This window comes from Planococcus citri, chromosome 3, assembly GCF_950023065.1.
Source record: "Planococcus citri chromosome 3, ihPlaCitr1.1, whole genome shotgun sequence".
Lineage (NCBI taxonomy): Eukaryota > Metazoa > Arthropoda > Insecta > Hemiptera > Pseudococcidae > Planococcus > Planococcus citri.
In genome coordinates, this window is record NC_088679.1 from 34,857,700 (window position 1) to 34,878,734 (window position 21,035).

At 32.0% G+C, this 21,035-nt stretch overlaps 4 protein-coding genes across 5 annotated transcripts; all 4 read left to right on the forward strand.

The window, feature by feature from the left end:
- Positions 1–981: 981 nt before the first annotated feature.
- Positions 982–4,595, forward strand: LOC135841733 (SLIT and NTRK-like protein 5). The gene is made up of 2 exons (XM_065358874.1): positions 982–1,375; positions 3,362–4,595. The coding sequence occupies exon 2, from the start codon at positions 3,406–3,408 to the stop codon at positions 4,471–4,473; it is 1,068 nt and encodes a 355-aa protein (XP_065214946.1). The 5' UTR covers positions 982–1,375; positions 3,362–3,405; the 3' UTR covers positions 4,474–4,595.
- A 471-nt stretch (positions 4,596–5,066) lies between these two features.
- On the forward strand, positions 5,067–7,975 carry LOC135841732 (FGGY carbohydrate kinase domain-containing protein-like). Its single transcript, XM_065358873.1, has 10 exons — positions 5,067–5,333; positions 5,435–5,546; positions 5,649–5,886; positions 5,976–6,100; positions 6,193–6,372; positions 6,450–6,654; positions 6,963–7,113; positions 7,187–7,261; positions 7,357–7,637; positions 7,821–7,975. Exons 1-10 carry the CDS (start codon positions 5,157–5,159, stop codon positions 7,903–7,905), a joined length of 1,629 nt encoding a protein of 542 aa, XP_065214945.1. The 5' UTR covers positions 5,067–5,156; the 3' UTR covers positions 7,906–7,975.
- Positions 7,976–8,523: 548 nt separating this feature from the next.
- On the forward strand, positions 8,524–11,390 carry LOC135841735 (FGGY carbohydrate kinase domain-containing protein-like). Of its 2 annotated transcripts, none has more exons than XM_065358877.1 (11): positions 8,524–8,822; positions 8,908–9,101; positions 9,210–9,321; positions 9,403–9,640; positions 9,715–9,839; positions 9,915–10,094; positions 10,171–10,384; positions 10,453–10,603; positions 10,683–10,757; positions 10,828–11,108; positions 11,179–11,390. In XM_065358877.1, exons 2-11 carry the CDS (start codon positions 8,922–8,924, stop codon positions 11,255–11,257), a joined length of 1,635 nt encoding a protein of 544 aa, XP_065214949.1. In that variant the 5' UTR covers positions 8,524–8,822; positions 8,908–8,921; the 3' UTR covers positions 11,258–11,390. The 2 variants fall into 2 exon arrangements, with proteins under 2 accessions (XP_065214949.1, XP_065214948.1); XM_065358876.1 differs by having other exon boundaries at positions 8,525–8,822; positions 8,901–9,101.
- Positions 11,391–11,562: 172 nt separating this feature from the next.
- Positions 11,563–15,556, forward strand: LOC135841736 (FGGY carbohydrate kinase domain-containing protein-like). The gene is made up of 10 exons (XM_065358878.1): positions 11,563–11,807; positions 11,901–12,012; positions 12,154–12,391; positions 12,542–12,666; positions 13,098–13,286; positions 13,962–14,166; positions 14,276–14,426; positions 14,763–14,837; positions 14,924–15,204; positions 15,274–15,556. Exons 1-10 carry the CDS (start codon positions 11,631–11,633, stop codon positions 15,350–15,352), a joined length of 1,632 nt encoding a protein of 543 aa, XP_065214950.1. The 5' UTR covers positions 11,563–11,630; the 3' UTR covers positions 15,353–15,556.
- The last annotated feature ends 5,479 nt before the right edge of the window (positions 15,557–21,035 follow it).

Sequence of the window (21,035 nt, forward strand, 5' to 3'; positions counted from 1 at the left end):
TTTTCAGTGTTCTAAATCACATGCTTACATCAACTCCATCATCCTTATTTTAATCAATTTTTTTTATTTTTTCCAGCCATGGTTCCACAAATCCTCGACTTATTCGAAAACATCTCCAACTCATCAAACTCAAACAACTCGACATCGTCCAACGTATTAAAAAATCCAAATAAAGTCGTACCTTTAGTTTTCATATGTGGCACCGCATTTGTAATTTTAATCTGCTGTATCGTAGCAAAGACCAAGCATAAAAAAAAAGGAGACGATAATAGCGATTTTGACGATTCTTATAACTGGGATTCCATGGATGACATGGGTAGAGTTTCAAAAACTAGAGATGAAAAAATACTCGAACATAAGGCTACCTGCCATGAACACCGAAGTCATTACGAATACGAACCTCAACTTCACAATGGTCGTTTTGATTTGAAAAATACTCGGAGAAGTGATCACGATTATGAAAAAATCAACACAGGAGGGGGAACGGTGTAGAAAATTGGACATAATATGGTAGATCGAGGGGAAATGTCTGATTGTGAGTTCATGCTGTATGTATGAATGGTTGCCTAACTTGTTGATTCCAGGAGGCGAATGAAAACAATTTTTTTAATTTTATCTGCGTATTTTGTTAGTAAATTATTCAGTATTTGTCGCGCGATTCGGTTCGGTATACTAACGAGTACATACGTTTATTAAGATGATAGTTTGTTACTTAGTATAGCTATTTCATGATTAATTAATAATATCTCCTTATGTTACATTGTTTCCGTTGATCTGATACAATTTACGAAACCTTGTATTTCATAGCGTTAGATGTATTGTATTGAAGCTCGGTTCCTATATATAATTTACCAATACTTAATATATAATTTCAGTATACACTCGAGTCACAATAATTACTCAATTTTACGACTAAGGTTTTATCGCATGAGACGTCACTAGGAGACCGTGAACTCGCAGGAGAACGCTCTGAAAGCATTTTTAAGCCTATTACAGATATCTTAGTACATCGTTAACTAAAACCTATACAAATCAATTAACTCGAACGAATTAATTTCTGCTATGGTGTGGTGTATACATAGAAACTCGACTTTTTTCTTTCCTATTTTTTTATTTTTGTTCACTCTAATCCATTTGGTCGCGTCTTTGGAGTACTAGGCTATCCAGCGCAATGCGATTCAATTTTTTTCAACTCGTTCGCGTCTCTTTATTAATCGAACTCATCTAATTTGAATGTTTATTCGCATTTGTATACGTCACTTGCAACAGCCAGGATGTCGCAACCGGTTTAATTTTACTCGAATTCGGTAACAGTTTCGTAGAATTCGAATAGCCAAACGTATGTGATTATTTTGTACACACTTACAAGCAGAAGGTAAGCAAAATATTTTTCTATTTCGCGAATTTTTAGCTTATTTTGCTGTCAAAACAAAATTATATTCTAGTTTTAATTGATCAATTTACGACACATTTTTTACCCGAGCGTTACTTAAATTACGTTTCGAGACGCTGCTTTTTATCAGTCATAAAATTTTTAATGGAAGGGGAAACGCGTTGTCTGAAAATTTTATACTCATTCGTGCAAGAGCACTAGGTTTTGGAATGGTCGATTATCTTTAAAATTGCATTGCATGCTTGAAGTCAGAATGCATTTTTAATGGAACTATAATCTAAATATAAGAATCGGCTTTATACTTAGCACGATGTCGTACTTCTACAGCTGTTTCATTTTTAGAAAAAAGGAGGTAAAAAATTCGTTTCGTGATTTGACAAATACATAATTGCATTTAGATGATTAATTTCTAGCAACAAAAATCCACGCAAAGATTTATAAAAAATTAAAGTTGATTTTTACCAGGCCTGCCTACTATAATTTTTTTAAAAAGATGTATCACCTGCACTTTTTTCTCAAAAAGACCTAGGGACGTTCTGGCTTAAAACAAACAAAAATAATTAGGCCAAATATGAGCTCAAAAAAAAACAAATAAGTAAAGAAATTAAGAACTGCCGGTGTTGGGATAAATTACAGTACCTATATCTTTTTCAAACTGATCAGTTCCAGTCATTTATGTATGTACTTTGAAAAAAGGGGAAGTTTTGACTTTTGAATAAATTTTGTGTAAAATAATTTTTGGCTGTTTTTTTTTTTTTTTTTAGGGAAAGAATGGATTTTTTAACAGAAACGTAACAATTTATTCACAAAAATGCTTTAAAAACGTGTCAAATCCACAAATCAAAAAAAAAAAAATGATGAAAATAAATACTGTGCCTTAAGCTGAAGTTCCAAAGGAGGCACTAAATTTATTGAAAAAGTTATGGTTTAGGTTCAAGTTCAAGCTTAGCTTCAAGTTTAGGTTTTGTATGTACATATACTTATACTACTATGAAAATAAAGATCGGATAGTTTATTAATTGCCAGTTTTATTTTGGGCTAAAATATGAAAAATAAGTAAGTATTGGATTTTGAACTTCTGGACGTTATTGGGTTGGTTTTCGGTTTTGAATTTTAACTCTGCTTACAATACCTTCGATGCCTCGATGGCTTGAACATATATTTTTTTTTTGGCACAAGAATACAACAATTTCAATGTGCTGTAGATTGAACTTTTTCCCAGTGGTATTTTTAGTTATTGTGAAAAGTAAAAAATTATCAGATCATTATTTTTTCAAAAAATAACCATTGACAGTTTTTTTTTCAATTTTGAACTTTCCAAACATGCCAAACACAGAAATATTTACCTACCTAATTTTGAACATTTTTTTTCATGATGATCTAGTTTTGGTAACCTGTAACTTTTTTCACAAAAAACTTTTTGAAAATTTGCAGCTGTGATGAAACACCACGATGACACTAAATTTCAGCGATTAAATTTTATTTTTATTATTATTTATTCAAATTTTGGTAACTTTTTAAAATTTTAGTTTGGCTCAAGAACAATATGAAAATTTGATTTAATCGAGCTAGTTTGGTTACATTTTACATATTTTTGACCTTTCAATTGGCATGAGAGTGGGTTAGAGACGCCCTAATAGCCTTCAGTGAACTTTTGATTTTATAGTTTTGAGAAAACCCCTTTAAAATAGAACAAATAAAATTATGAACTCAAAGATTATTTGTAGGTACTTACATGGTAATTCCTTCCGTAATTTTGGAAACAATTTTCCAAAATCTGTGCCTGTCTATTGATAGGTGCCAGTCCACATTTACAGTTTTCTTAAATAGTCAATTGAAAAAAAAGTGTTTTAATTCGAACAGACAGAAATATTAATTTATCATGCAAATTGAAATAAAGAATAAAACAATTTAATGCTCCAAATTGGTATATTTATTAGAATTTTTTTTTTTTTTTGCTTTTTTCAGTGACAAAAATTTTTCACCACGCGATTCTCCAACACCACCAACTCATGAGAAATTACATTTTATTGTCGGTAATTCTGCAGACACTACACGCCTATCAAATATGTACTGAAACAAAATGTTCGATGAAAGCCGACCAGTACATATGCCCAAATGCTAACCTAACCTACATACCAATAGCAGCCATCAACGCCGAACTCATCGATTTATCGGGCAATTATTTACCTCAAATAGAACAAGATGATCTGGCCGATTTCAAGCACTTGACTGTCTTAACCCTTTCCAACGTCAGTTTAAAACTCATCCATCGAAATGCGTTTAAAAAACTAAAATTCCTCGAAAAGCTCGACCTATCGATGAACTTATTGAAATTCCTGTACCCTGATACTTTCTCAGACACGATAATCCAACACCTGAACTTGAGCGGTAATATATTCAGGAGACTAGTCAACAATCAGTTCGCTATGCCTCATTTACAACAACTCGACTTGAGCAATGGATTTTTGGAAAACATTCACAAGGAAGCGTTTGCCAGCAGTAATTCTTTAAGATGGGTTAATTTGAGTGTAAATAAACTGACGACGTTACAAATAAGCGAAATTTTACTATCTTGTCCTCGTTTAGATTACTTAATATTAAACAACAACACGTGGTCGTGCGACTGTGACTTCTACATGATGTCAAAAACGCCCATAGTTTACCAGAATTCCATTGGTTTACGATGCGAACTCGACAAAGAATACATTATTTACGCTAATAGCACATCGTTTCTTGAATTAACGTGCGTCGATTATTTGAACAAAACTTACGAACAAATTGCAGCGAGGAATTTGGAAAAAAGCACCAGAGGTGATAATTCTACGAATATGATCGTTAATGTTTATGGATACGTGTTGATTGGATTTACCATATTGATTATTTTCTGCTGTTGCTGTAAACGTAAAACTGCCAAGAATGATATCGATGAATCAACCAAACCACCTCCCGTGAAGGATAAAATCAGGAAACCCGAAGAAAAAAATGTTGAACAAGTTCATACTTTTGAAAAGTGTAAAGTGGAGTTTCATCACGAGGATAATTTTGATTTGAATAAGATTTCGGTGAGGGATAAATAATTCAAAACGAACAATGATGAATCATAAAGTTTTTAATCTTATGTGTAGTTTATTTAAATTTTTTCCTACAGTGTATTTACTTACATTTGTTAACTGCAAAATACAGCATCTTTTTTTTTTTTTTTTTTTTTTTTTATACATACCTAATTACCTACCATTTCATATAAAAGTAATCTCCTTTCACCAGCAACATAGGCAACCACTTCGTCTCAGGTTCATTTAATTTCGAGTAAGTAGGCTTTACAGTAGGTAAGGTACCCATACAAATCTTCAAGTTGAAAATTGCCGAATTTTTCTTTTAAAATATTTGAAAGTAATCAATAAAATAATTTTATATTCAAACATAGAATCTTAGGTTGTTTCATTTTTCCACGACGATTAATCAAAAAACTGTAATGTTGCATGAACTACCTATATGCCTACATAAATGATGATAAAAGCCAGCTTAAATAGGTAGCTATTGATTTGATCAATTTTGATAAGTTGAATAATTCAACGACCCTCATCTTTAAAATCAAATCGAGATTGTAAGATTAGATTAGGAACTTACAATAAAGTAGTACATACACCTCAATTGATCTATCGAGATAAAAACCGAAAAAAATCATGAAATCACTTTCGACTTGAACATTTTTATAGCATTTTGAGAATAGTTTTTGATGTAAAAATTGTTTCTGTAAAAAATGACTTATGTAATTGGTATTGATGTTGGTACAAGTAGTGTGAGGGGAGCATTGGTTACCAAATCAGGTGAAGTAGTTAAAGTTTTTGTTCAGCCGATCACCACTTGGAACCCTAAAGCAAATTTTTATCAACAATCAACTAATGAAATTTGGTCAGTTTGTTCCATCATTATCAAAGTAAGCAATGCCGAATAGCTCGATTTAGTGTAATCTTATATGTAGGTAAGTATAAGAATAGATAGGTAGTTGAATAATTTCATTTGATTCATTTTTTACAGCATCTAATAAGCGATGTTTCCCCCAGAGAAGTAAAAGGCATTGGTTTTGATGCCACTAGCTCAATGGTAGTTTTGGATTCGAAAGGAAACCCAGTATCAGTTAATCCTGGAGGTAAATTACTTATTACATATTGAAAGATATATGCAGGTTGCAGGTAAATAATAGGTAGTTAAATTTACATTTGGTGTGATTTTTTTCTTTGAAAAATTCTAGATAATGATGAACAAAACGTTATGTTATGGATGGATCATCGAGCAGAAGAAGAAACCAAATTTATTAATAAAACAAAACATCCAGTTTTGAAATACGTAGGAGGAAAAATATCAGTTGAAATGATGGCCCCCAAGATATTATGGCTAAAAAAGAATAATCCGGAGTGTTGGAAAAAAGCAGCATATTTTCTCTCATTGCCTGATTTTATGACATATAGAGCCACAGGAGAAGAACATAGGTTTGGCTTGAAAGAATTTCAATGAGCGGTTATTCAGATAAATACCTAATGCACTAATTTTAATTTATCGTCACTGTCGCTGTTTTCAGATCTTTGTGTTCTTTGGTCTGTGACTGTAATTTTCAACATTTTCCTGACGATTCTTATTGGTGCGAAGAATTCTTTGATGTGATTGGTCTGGCCGATTTAGCTGATGAAAATTTCAAAAAAGTTGGTAAGTAATCCACTTATATTTCTAATATTTACCTACCTATTAAACCTGCTTTGCTGAATAAATTTTGAACCATTTCAAATTGGCATTCACAGGAAATGTAGTCATTAAACCTGGTGAACTTTGTGGCAAACTTACCGCAAAAGCTGCACTTGAAACTGGTCTACTTTCCGGAACTCCAGTATCCTCTGCTTTAATTGACGCTCATGCTGGAGGATTAGGGGTTATGGGATGTTCAGCAGAACACGTGTCCCCTGATTTTACTACTAGATTAGGTAAAATTAAATCACAGTATGAAAAAAATCATAAAAAAAATTATAATTTGTCGACATCATTTTAAAAAAATTTTCAGCTATGATATGCGGCACTTCAGCGTGCCATATGGCTCAAACGAAAAAAGAAATTCAGGTGCCAGGTGTATGGGGACCGTTTTACAACATAATGGTGCCCGATTTATGGTTGCTAAAAGGTGGCCAATCAGTATCTGGTAGACTTATTGATCATATTATTGATACACACCCAGCGAGCATTCAGATAAAGCAGAAATGTGTCGATAAGTAAGTTTATAGCATACATGCAAATTTATGAACACAAAATAGGTGATCAATAACAATAATCATGTAAACAAATCTCAAAAAGTAAAAAAAATGACAAAAAATTTCAATTTTTTTATTTAAAAAAAAGAAAGTAGGTAAATACTTAGGTATAAGAAATTATCCCAGTCAAAAAAAAATTAAAATAGTTTTATTTCTTCCAATTCAAGCCAAAAGCCTTTGTTTTCTTTGCATGAGATTGGGTACCTATAAGTAATTTTATTCTAAAAAATTGATATACTTAGTAACTGGACCTACTTGTATCTTTTCAGACATATTACTCAATACTTGAATGATCTTCTATATGAAAAGGCCAAAAAACAAAATCTCACTTCCATCGACGAATTAACCAAAGATATACACATCTGGCCAGACTTTCATGGTAATCGTTCTCCTGTTGCTGATCAAGAGCTACGTGGAATGGTTTGTATGGAAGCATAATAATTAAAATTTAAATCACTCTGCTTAATTCTGATCCTTACACTCAACATTCTAGATCAATGGATTGACTTTGGCCCATGACGAAGAAGATCTAGCCATTCGATATTTAGCAACAATTCAAGCATTAGCTGTAGGGCTACTTTTTAATTACTTTAAATTTTTTAAACGAATCGTCAGACTTCAATTAATTTTTATCACATTTGACCATGTTCACTAAATTTACAGTATGGTACGAAACATATCATCGATGCTATGATCGAGGCAGGTCATAATGTCATTCAATCAGTCATACTTTGCGGAGGAGTTAGCAAAAATAAGGTATACGTCAACACCCATGCTAACGCAATCGGGTTACAAGTTCTGATACCAGAAGAAACCGAATCTGTTTTGCTGGGAGCTGCAATGTTGGGTGCATCTGTTGCCGGGTTTTATGAAAATTTGCAGCAAGCGATTCGTGAAATGGCTGGCCCAGCTAAACATGTAAAACCTCATGCTGATGTCAGAAGGTAGGAATTATCTTATTTTTATTTTTTTGCTAATATAACTACAGGTAACTTTTTTCTAGTTAATAACTACCTATAGGTATATCACTACCTTGTACAGTAGTACATAGGTAACTTCAACAATTCATTTTTATTACCTATGCGACTAAGTAATTTGTTCCTTGAAATTATTTATTTTGTTTGAAGCTACCACGATAAAAAATATCAAGTGTTTCTGGAAATGCTGAATCATCAGAAACTAATTCGATCAATTATGGAATTGGAAACGTAGGAAACGAAAGAATTAGCACATTAATCAAATTGTGAATTATTTTCTTCATAAGTAAATAAAAATAACTCAACGATTGACAATTTTCATTAGGAATTTTATAGTTACCTACCTACTTTACTAAATTGAAAAAATAGTTTTATAATTTCAATTTGAAATTGAAGTAGAAACTATGAGTACCTATGTACATGTTGGTACCTATTACCTACCTATCAACTTCAACTTTAAAGTTACCTACATACAGACAGGGTGCCCAAAAATATCGAGTACCCCTTAAAAAGTTTTCTACTAAAATACTTTGGTTGGTCACAGTGAATGATAATAATGATAGCACATGATTGGTTGTTGGACTGAAGAGATAACATTCCTATTCCACCAATCATATGCATCTATTTCACGTTGCCAATCTATATTTTTATTTTATTTTTAATGAAAAACTTTCTTAGGGGTACTCGATATTTCTGGGCACACTGTACCTATACTATAACACGTGTCTAACATGTGCAACTTGCGGAACATTTTCCAGTTCGAACGTGTTTGTTTTTGTAGCAGAACGAGTGTTTTCTGTTCCCACAAATGCTAGCACTGAATTTTCACCTACATTGATATCATTTGGATTAAACTCGACGTTGTTTGTGTATCGTTGAACTGCTCTGATAAACTTTTATCAGTCATGGCATGTTCGACGTATGAATTAGCTAGCTTTTAACGTTAGTTAATGCGTTATTCGTTGTGTTTCGTCTTCAGAATTCGATTATGGTGTAGCTTAGAAACGAAATATTTCTTTATGAAAGCACCAACAGACTATGAAGCACAAAGTTCGGGATAAACTGACATGGTTTTATAGATATCCTTACAGTTACCTTCACAGATTCAGGCTTAATCTACACGTATAGTTTTGGGAATCATAATTATCTCAGGTATTTTTCTTTTATTGATTGATTTCTAATAGTAATTTATTCATTTAGTTGCTTCTACTTATCATAATTTCTATTTAGTTTTTAGTTTGCAGTTCGAAGATGACTTCGTATGTTATTGGTATTGACGTAGGTACCGGCAGCGTTAGAGGTGCGTTGGTTACCAAATCAGGTGAAATAGTGAAAACACACTCAGAACAAATCACCACATGGAATCCTAAACCGAAGTATTATCAACAATCATCGAATGAAATTTGGTCGTTATGTTGTAACGTGATAAAAGTATGTGATTTAAGTACCTACTACCTACTTCTGTAATAATGAATTACAGCTCCTGAGTACATAAGCTAGAAATAGAATGCACCTAATCTTTTGAATGATAATACACAGCAATTAACCCGTGATATATCACCAAATGATGTAAAAGGATTAGGATTCGATGCCACGTGTTCCTTGGCTGTTTTAGATTCTAACGGTGACCCAATTTCCGTAAATGTTAATGGTAATATCTCGACTCATCCATAATTTCATAGATATGTTTAATTAAATGAGCACCTAAGAAATATTTTTGATTTCGTTATAGATGATGCAGAACAAAACATTATTCTGTGGATGGATCATCGTGCTAATAAAGAGGCAGACTTAATCAATGAAACGAAGCATCCTATTTTACGATACGCCGGTGGTAAAGTTTCCTTGGAAATGATGGTTCCCAAAATTCGATGGCTAAAAAACAACCATCCCGAATGCTGGAAAGAAGCCGAATTTTTTTTCTTACTGCCAGATTTTTTAACTTGGAGAGCTACGAATAATGATTACAGGTGCTAAGACCACTTCTTATTCATCTCATCTCAATCGAGAAAATTTTTTACGATATAATTTTCATTTTACATAGATCTTTATGCAGCGTGGTATGCAAATGTAATTACGAAAATAATGCCGCATATTCAGGATGGAATAAAGAATACTTCGATGTAATCGGATTGCAAGAATTATCGCAAAATAATTGGAAAAAAATTGGTATCTATGATTAGCAAAAACTAAACAAATTTTTGTTTTGTGATCACCACTTATTACGGATATAAAATTCTGCAGGTAGTAAAATCATCAAGCCTGGTGAATTATGTGGTGAGTTAAGTGAAAGAGCAGCTCGAGAAACTGGTCTTGTTTCGGGTACTCCGGTGGCGGCGAGTTTAATCGATGCCCATGCTGGTGGATTAGGTGTTATGGGTTGTACAGCGAAAAATATTCCAAATGATTTTACATCGCGATTAGGTAATCTTATAAAACGCCAATAAAATAGTGTAATTAGGTAATATTTTCATAATAATGTATTCGAGTAAAATTTCAGCTCTCGTATGTGGTACCTCTACATGTCATATGGCTCAGAGTATTAATGAAGTGTATGTACCCGGTGTGTGGGGACCATTTCTGAATGCTATGTTGCCTGGTTTATGGCTTTTGGAAGCTGGGCAATCAGTATCCGGAAAACTGATAGATCATATAATAGATACTCATCCGGCAAGTCAATCTGTTAAAAGAAAATGCATCGAGCGAGCAAATATGTAAGTTTCAGCTTATAAACAAAAAATCATTCGTCTCAACCCTTTGATAAAAAATAATTTATTTTCAGTCACATTACACAATATTTGAACGATATTTTGGACAAAATTGCTGAAAGTAAAGGATTAAATTCAGTGGACGAATTAACAAATGAAATTCATATTTGGCCGGATTTCCATGGCAATAGATCGCCAATAGCTGATCCAAATCTACGAGGAATGGTGAGAATTAAATTTTGAATTTTGAAGTATGAAAGTAAAATTTTAAATACAATAATCAATTTGAAAAATATTCCTATAGATTCTCGGATTAACAATGGCTTGTGATGAAGAAAACTTAGCTGTGATATATTTAGCGACGATTCAAGCCCTAGCGGTAATATAATCGCATTTTTCATATTTTCTGACACGTTTATGACGTAGAAATGAATGAGAAATTTTTTCAGTATGGGACCAAGCATATCATCGATGCAATGTGCCATGCAGGGCATAAAAATATCCAGTCTGTGATAATTTGCGGAGGTGTGAGCAAAAATAAACTATTTGTTGATACGCACGCCAATGCCATCGGATTACCAATTCTGATACCCGAACAAACAGAATCTGTTCTGTTAGGAGCAGCTCAACTTGGAGCGGCCGTGGCTGGATTCTATGATAATCTAGACGAAGCCGTATGCAGCATGGCTGGCCCTGCTGAACAAGTCAAACCAAATCTTGATACTGCCAGGTGAATAAAATTTTGGATTCTGTGTTTGGCTTTAAAAAAATCCTACCTAATTATTTATGATTTTTTACAGTTACCATGAAAAAAAATATCAAGTGTTTTTGGAGATGTTGAGTCATCAAAGATGCTGTCAGACTATCATGAATTCTTAAACTTTTGAGCTCTCACCGTCTGTAACAGAATTCAAAGTTTTATTGATTTATTTTCAATTTTAAACAATTACGTAAATTAATCGATAGCATTGTCATTTCGGTGAAATATACCTATTTTATATTTTTTTTAGAATTACTCGTAGATTTTATTGATGATTTGTCTTTTATGAAGCATTGGCAAGGGCAATCGAGAATTTGTTATCTCTCAGTTAATGATAAGTTACAAATTTGATAAGTAAAGATTATTTTCTAAAACTAACAGCTAGTTACCTTTGATAATTTCTGAATTCAAATTTTTAAAAACAGTTGTTTTAATTTCACGATTCAAACTGCATTATTCAATTTGAGCTTTTTCTGATCAAAATTAAATTCAATGAATTACGTAATTGGTATTGATGTTGGTACTGGAAGTGTACGAGGAGCTCTGTTTACAGAGAAAGGTAAGTTGGAAAAATTAGCTACCCAAAGAATAACTACATGGAATCCCAAAGAACAATTTTATCAACAATCTTCGGATGAAATTTGGTCAGCATGTTGTACTGTTATCAAAGTTAGTATATGTTTTCAAAGTGTAGCATAGATAATATTAAGTATTCTCCTGAAATGATGAAGCAGTTTATTATTAAAAATACTATTTTTTCAGCAACTGATAATTGGCATTTCTATTGAAAATATTAAAGGATTGGGATTCGATGCAACTGCTTCAGTTGTGGTAATTGATACTGAAGGAAACTCGCTCTCAGTTAATGTTGGCGGTAATCAACTATAGCTACCTATGCAATATGCATTTAAAACGCGAAATAATTGAGAGATAACAATTTATCGCAAATTCATTCAAAAAGTAAAAAATTCGTATAGTTAAATACCTATGTTTTTCTATCATTATTGCTGCACAGACGAAAATACTCAAAATGTAATTTTATGGATGGATCACCGAGCTGAAAAAGAGGCTAGAATTATAAACACGACAGAACATCCTCTTTTAAATAATTCTGGTGGAAAAATATCAGTAGAATCGATGATACCGAAACTTTTATGGCTGAAAAATAACCATTCCAAATGTTGGGAATCCTCAGGATATTTTTTTTTATTGCCAGATTTTCTTACTTGGAAAGCTACCGGTCAAGATTCCAGGCGAGTGAATTAAAAAATTCTTCAAAGATTGAAATATTCATCAATTTACTTTTTAATTTTTTTTTTCAGGAAAAAGATGCTAATAATGACGTGTTTCGATTGATTTCTAAAGTATAATAATATATACTGAATGCCTACTTTTCATTTCAGATCTTTATGCTGCGTAATAGGTAAATGTAATTATCAGTGTTCACCTGAGCTATCTCAATGGAATTATGAATTTTTTGAATCAATCGGATTGGGAGAACTGCGAAATGAAAATTGGAAAAAAATAGGTAAATACTGGCATTTTTTTTATCGAGGGAAAGTCTGTTAAAAAAATCGAAGAAAATATCACATTCTTCATGAGCTAGATGACAGGAAAATTTCTGTTTTATCTGCGCTCTCCTTTCCTTCAAACGATGTTTGGAAGCTCAAATGCACATATGTAGTATAGGGATTGTTACTTGTTAGTGATTGACTTCAGATATGAATAGGTACTTCGAGTAAAAATATTGGATAAATGTGTTGCCTATCTTTAAAATTTAAGGAGTAAAAAGTTCTTGAAACGTAAAGATAAAATTTTGTTTGTGATTTTCTGCTCAACATAATAATTTGAAGGGGGTATGAATATATTTATTACCTTCTAAAAAAATAATTCAGCTCTCGTCATATGTATGAAAATTGAAAGACTTTTCCTCAGCACTATAATTCGTGCTTATTTCAGGCAGCCAAATCATTACACCTGGCAAACTTTGTGGAAAACTTACTAGCAAAGCTGCCAAAGACACTGGTTTACTTCCTGGTACTCCTGTCGGTGCTTCGTTGATCGACGCTCATGCTGGAGGTATTGGTATGTTGGGGTGTTCATCTGAAGATGTATCATCCGATTTCACCACTCGTGTAGGTAGCCTAGGTAGGTATAGCCATGAATCCGCTTAACAGAGCGTGATTCGTCATTATTGCTTACTAAATACATTTTCATTCAATATGTCTAAAATATGTTTGAAATTTTTTTTCTATGAATTTCAAAATCGCCAAAAAAAACTAAAATTGGACTTATGATATGAAAAATTATCTATTCCGACTTTTTAGATTAAATTCATGAAATAATAGAAGAGAAAAGCTACTAAAAAAAATTCAATCGATTTCAATTTAGTTTTTATAATTTTTTTTTTTTTTGGAAATGAGTCAAAATTATTTAAAAATCTGTTCAAGCCAAAGTTCAAAAAATCGCAGGCCTTCTTAACAAAATTCTGAAAAGGTACCTACCTAATAAATTCATTGAAATTTGTTGTCAAAAAAAAAACTTAAAAATCGAATCAAAATTTCAAAAGCTACTCAAAAAACAATTAAGAATGAAAGAATGAGCCAAAAATTGTCTATTCCTTAAAATTCAATTATTCTATCCAAACTCGATAATCTTCTAGCGAAACTGACTTAGGTTTCAGCCACTCAAAAACATGTTATCTATAGAACAAAAAAATTATAATTTTCAAATTTATCAATAACTAGGTTCGTTTTTTTATTTTTTTTTTGTTTTTTGATTAAGTAACATAATTAAGTACCTACAATGTTTTAATTTCGAAAGCTATGATTTGTGGTACTTCTACATGCCACATGACGCAAACGAAAGAAGACATATATGTTGGAGGCTTATGGGGTCCATATTATAGTGCCATGGTCCCGAACATGTGGCTCTTAGCAGGAGGTCAATCAGTTTCGGGAAAACTTATAGATCACATCATAGACATGCATCCAGCAAGTAGTTTAATTAAAATAAAATGCCAAAATTTGTATGTATATTGTACCTATCTCTACAAGTAGATTATTTTGCAGATAATTTTTTTTTACTTACACTTACTTGCACAAAGTTTTGCTTTCAAGTAATTAAATTTAATGCAGGAATGTCGCTGAATATTTGGACTGTTTATTGAATCGGATAACAACTGAAAGAGGACTGAATAACGTCGATGAGTTAACAAACAATCTTCACGTATGGCCAGACTTTCATGGAAATCGTTCTCCTCTGGCTGATTCTTCAATACGAGGCATGGTTAGAATCACCTACCCATTTCATTTTTCATTGATAAGATGACTACCATCATTCATCAAATCTAACGACTGAATTAAAAAAATTTTCTTCTCAAAGTTGTATCTTACCTACAATTTCATTTCAATATTGGCACTTTTTTGAGTTTTTATCTAAGATGTTTTTTTTTTTTTTTTTTTTAATTTCCTGAAAAAGCCATTTTTTTTGAAAAATGTTGAAATTAGGATTTTAGAATTTGTTATGCCAAACATTCGAACCTTTAGGTAATAGGTTAATTTTATGGTGACGTCTGAGGTCAGAAAAAGCTACCTACTTTATTTTACATTTTCAATTTTTCAGATTCATGGCTTGACATTAAACGTCGATGAAGAAAATTTGGCTTTACTTTATTTAGCAACCATTCAAGCATTAGTGGTAAACTTAATCAAAAATTGATCTTCTTAATAATGTTTCATTAAATTGAAAGGAACTTGAAAATTCAAGTTAAAATTTTTCTGCAGTACAGCACTAAATTCATCATTGATACCATGAAGAAAGCAGGACACCATACAATGGAATCAATTTTTATATGCGGAGGTTTAAGTAAGAACAAGCTATTTGTGAAAACCCATGCCAATGCAATCGGTCTAAAAGTTCTAGTCCCCGAACAAGAAGAATCAGTGCTTCTGGGTGCAGCAGAACTGGGAGCTACAGCTGCTGGAATTTATCCAAATTTGCAGCAAGCTATGCTGAATATGGCTGGTGCTGCAAAAGTGGAAATGCCCAATTTGAATGTTAACAAGTGAGTATTCCTTAAACTCGAATTTAAAAAACATGCACATTGACGCAAATTTCTTTTTATGAATTGCAGATATCACGAGAAAAAATACGAGGTATTTTTAAAAATGTTAAAACATCAAATTCGATGCAAATTGATCATGGAAAGCTGATACCTACTTTACGTTAAGAGAAAAATCTTTTTGCTTCAAAAAACAGCTATTGTACTTATCGATCAATGAAAAAATAGGTGTGTTGATTAGCGACTTCCTAGGTAGGCTACCTACCTAACCCTACGCATTCCAGCGAAACAACACCCAATTGAAATTCAACCATCTCGAGCGTGTAAATAAAATTTCTATCATTGAAATTACTGACCTATGCGCATTACTTTTTTATTAATCAACATCATTAAGTCCTATTGTACCATATAGACGATATAAGAAAACCTTAATCAATTGTTGGTCATATAAAAATCAACATAACTTTTACATGCCACTCTACAAAAAGTAATCTGTATACGAGTAAGTAATTGTTAACTCTTCTTTCTCTTTCAAACGTTCATTTTTTTTTCTCCAATAAAAACCTTATTAGATCTTAATCCATACCGTTTCTCCGGTCGCGCGTTCGACTTCGACATAATGAGAGAAAGAAAACAGAGAATAGAAAGAAATCAACGACCTCGACATTGGCAAAGATACAAAACTTGGTGAAGATGCAAATACACTGGTATATTAACGATACGTATGCGATACGATGGGGGAAACGCAGGTATAGGTACGTACAATGGTACGAACCTTTCAGTTCTCCATCTTCAGTTCCAGTAACAGTTGTAGTAGTCAAAACCAGATAGGTACTTGGAACACGATTGGACCCTGACCTAGATATCGCAAGGCCGGACGTGAGATCCGGTAACCTTAGCCTTCCGTATAGATTGGCGAAAGTTTCACAAACCAGCCATGCCGAGTGACGTAACAGGAGTTAGCCGGATCTGCGTGCATTTGGATCTTTTTTTTTCAATCTTTATATAGCGAAACATTTGTGTAGGTATTGGTAAGTCGCATCGGAATTTTGGAAAAAAGTAACCACAAATTTCAGACTGGAAATTGGCCTTGGAGAAGAACGGCGGGCACTGCCTAACGTGAACGACCTGAAGAAAATATTGGCAGTGGAACGAACTTTAGGAAGTAATTCAATGGTCACTCGTAAAGTTGGCTTGAGGGAGCTTTTTTTTTCAATAGGTACATTTCGAATAACGAAGTAAAATACATTGAGTACCTATGTATCTATTAAATGAAAAATGTCATCCTTTAATCAAACCTAACAAAGAATCTAGGGAAAGAGTAAAAAGGCAAAGGGAAACGAGCTCGTCGTTCATCGTTGATAGGTACCTATTTGTGGTGTTTAGTAACTAAATAGATAAATAATAAGTTCATAAATAATAAGGATAAATTAATTTTCCAACTTGAAACACATTTTCATACCTAATTCATGTTTAGTTTGTTCTACAAAATGATTTTACCATCAGTCGACCATAATAATCGAGACACGAAACGAAACTTTTCCAAATTCAACAATCAAAAGGTACACACACAAACAAAATGTAAATTACTCGCTAGAAGCGAGGTGGGTTATATTGACACACATGTCGGAACATTTTGCTCTAGAAGCGAGCAATATCGTTCACTTGTTCGGAACGTAGTAACTGCATTGAAAAAGCCATTTAATTACGAAATTTTCTAGTTTATTTTATTATTTTTATTCAATTAAACACTTTAAATTTTATATTGAAGTTTTAAAAACTTTTTCGATTTTTTTTTTTAAATTGAAAATAAGAATGTACCATTGTACCTATAGGGCTATAGATGCTCTTTTAAGTTTCAACCTTTTCAGTTTTCGACCGTTTTTTAAAATTTGCATATTGAAATTTGAAAGTACAATGATGACATTTTTTCAGTTCCCATTTTCAATCATTTTTTACATCTAATACTTCGAATATGAAAATAAAAATTGTACTTTCAGCCTACAAATTCCTTTTTTGTGTCTCCTAGCAAAATGAAAATGAAATAATTATGAATGAACAAGCGTAGGTCTAGGTACGTCAGTAAAAATGAAAAAAACATTGAGTATTTAGAAGCAAAAAATGCTCTTATTGCGGTATAAAAAAAAATGATCAAAAACAGAAAAAGAAGAAAGGGCGTTAATTTTTATTTTCAGTTGCAAAAAAAATCGAATCTACGTTGTCTTTCCTTTTTCAAATAAAATTTTCTTTGAAAATGAAAATAAGAAACATGAATTTTCATTCTTTCAGTCTTCAACTCTTTTTATCATGCATTTCAGCAAAATGAAATTAATAATCATGAACGATCGTGTTAGTAAAAAATATTTTAAAAAAAACAACAACAACGAGTAGATATTCAGAACCAGAAAATGCTCATATGTTTGGATAGAAACATGATGAAGAAAATCAACAGTTAGTAGTGTATTAATTAATTTTCATTGTAATGAGTAATGAATTTTATAAAAGCTGAAAGTTTACAAACATCGAGAACGAGAATGTACTTTGTAGCAAGGCATCATTCTGAATTCAATCAGCTGAGCTGATGAGGTGATACGCGATTACGCGAACGCGATAGTAACTAAAAGAACTGAACTACGGAGTACGGACTGAATCACTTACGAGATTCGGAGTTCGTTCGCCGATGTTCCAACATGTGTGTCAATATAGCGCATCTCGCTAGGAGCTTATACCCGATCACATGATGAAATAGGTACCCTTCCATGAAGTTAACTACACTGTAATTGGTGCAATTTTGAAAGTATTTACTTAAGGCCAATTTTAATTCATAGTATCGCGAAATTTCAATTCAAAGAATGATTTTGCAGTATTAATATGTGTATCTATACGCTTACACACATTTAGATAAAAGTGAAGGGCTTGTAAAAAGCCTGTTACCGAAGCCGAAGGCTTATACAAAGAAGAGCGGGTTCTTTTCTAACGGCTACTTTTTCTTTGCAAATGATTTAATCTATCGGCTGGATTATTTTCATATAAAACTGACCATTTTAATGGGCGTCAAATGATGCATGGCTGCTCGAATAAAAATTATAACAATGAATTTTTCGTTCCAGAAAAGTCAGGAGTTTGTGGAACCCTTTCGGGTATTCAGCTTCGGGGTAAAATATCGACGAGCCTACTTGGAAAAAGACTGGTAGGTAATTTTTTAAAATTGATCCCAGGAATTTTAGTTCTTCTGCGTTGAAAAATAAGAATAAATCTTGCTGGGACGAATAAAATGGCCTGTTGAGTTGATTATACGTCGTATAGGTAGGTAGGTACTTACTTACTTAGGTATGATAAGTTGATGGACGAACTTTTTCGAATAAATTCAAAACAAATACCGCATAATTTGAATAGAAATTAAACCAGTTGAAATAATAGTGACTCATCAGTTCCTGGAAATTTTATCGTAATTGTGTAGGTAGGTAGATGTAGTCAAACACATATTGCATAATTCTTAAAAGCTGTAGGTAGGGTTTTTACTGCAAATAGGTCTTTTTGTTGTTGAATTTTAATTTATTTCGCATTCTTATTGCACGCGGACTTATCAGGTGTACCTACCTAGGTATTTACTATTTATAAATTTTTCAGGATCTTGGAAAATTTTCTTTTTCAAACTACCTACTTAAGTATAGCAATGTACTTTTTTTAAAACGTAGGTACGTACAGCTTGTACCTATATTGTTTTTATCGTGACAAGTATGCTTATGAAAAAAGTTATCAGATCATTATTTTATTTTTTTAAACTGATGATCGCAAAAGGGAAAATAATAGGGGAAATACATAAAATAAAATGTAAGTCTGATATATTCTAAGTCAACTAGAATTAAAAAATGAAAATCAAATATTGTCTTCGAATTTCGCTCAAAATATTAAAAAAAATGCTCTACCATAATTTCCATGCTAATTCCTTTTAGAGGTGGAGAAAAAAAGCGGCCCTTATAATTTTCAATGATTTACAATGATAAGGTTGACTAAATTTGGAGAAAATCTGTACAAGAGGGTTTTCAAAAGAGTACCTATAGTTGGGAAACTCATAATGAACAATAATTGAAATGGGAAAGTTTCAAAGTAAACGTTCAAAATGAAAGCAAAATTTTTCATAAGTTTGAAAGTTGAAAATTGCGCCGTGAAAAAATTCAAAAAAATCATAGTGAAGATAATTTTTACCTTCTTTCCGATAAATTAATTTTTAAAATGAAATCGATGAGCTGACGAGGTAAGTCTCCCAACCTCGGCTAGACAGAAAAAAATAGACAGACCAGCCAAAAATATTACTCCAAGTTAAATTTTGAAAATTGAATTCTATTTTTAAAATTTTTTTGCAAATTTTTGAAAATTTAATGGCTCTTAGCCTATTTTTTATTTAAAAAATAAAAATTTGATGAAGTTGAGGCAGAACGCTGAAATTGTGTGTATACCTTATTTTCGAATTCCTGAGTCGAGATGGTTTTGATCCATACACTGAAGCTTGGCAGTAAATTTCCGAATTTTGAAATTTTGGAAAAATGGCCATTAAAAAGGGTTAAAATAAAGATCAAGTCCGTTCTTGACAGCTTAATAACTTGAAATCAAAAACATTCTATGTACAAGTAGGATTTTTGGATTTCACTGTTACAGGAAAATTACCATAGAGAGAAATTTAGCACCTGTGAATTCAGGTTTACCAACTCGATCGATTTTTTCGTCAACTGAAAAATTAAAAAATTCGTTGGTAGGTCTTATGACTAGTTCATAAGGGCCATCATTCAATTTGGGGAGTTGAAATGAAATTTCAGCTTTCTACGTTAAAATCTGTTTGTGAACTAATTTTTCATTTTTTTTTTTCAATAATCACTGAGAAATTTTTTAGATTTGAACTGGCATGAAACGGATTTTGATTTTGTGCAGAAACTTATTGAAAGGGTCACAAAGGCAATATAGGTAGGTTACTCTCGCTATATGTTTAATATCCCAGATTTCAGAGATTGAATTCCATTGTGGCTGTTTTTATGGTATTTTTTTTCAAAATTGGAAAACCCAAAAACTCGTCTGTGGCTTTAAAACGGCTCAACGCCTTTATTTTTAGGCTATTCATTAATTTGAACTCAAATATCTTATTGAGGAATAATAGTAAATTTAATTTTTTATCAAGAATTATATTAATATTTATATTTATTATATTAAATCATTATAATTTTAAATTAAAAATAAATTTTAATTTAATAAAAATAATTTTAATTATAATAAATTTTAATATAATTTTTTATTTAAATAAATTATTTAAAACAAAATTTAATATAATTGAATATTATATAATAATAATAATAAATACGAATCAATCAATTCGAGAAGTCAAAATTAGAGTATTTGTGACGCGGCCAGCGATACCATACCATATGTCGGAAAACTTTTTTTTGAGATAATCGCGTTTTCATGGAAAAAGTCAGAAAATATCAAAAAAAATTTTTTTTGTCGATTCATATACTATGAAGCCTATACTTTGGAATGGGTGTACCCACCGATCTCAAACACGTCGTTTTAGTGGTGAAAAACCGGTTTTACAAAAGTGCTTTTCATAAAAAAATGTCAAAAAAAAAAAAAAAAATATTATGATGTAAAACCATTAAAATATGAAGAAAATCAAAAAAAAAAAAAAAAAATTTAAAAATGTTACAAAAATAACCCAAACTTTCAAAAACGTTTTTCTCAGAATTTTGGTTTTTGAATTTCAAAAAATACGCAACTTTGAAATTTTGCAAATTTGTCAGATTTTAATATTTTGAAAATCTGTTTGCACCATTGAAAAGAGGAAG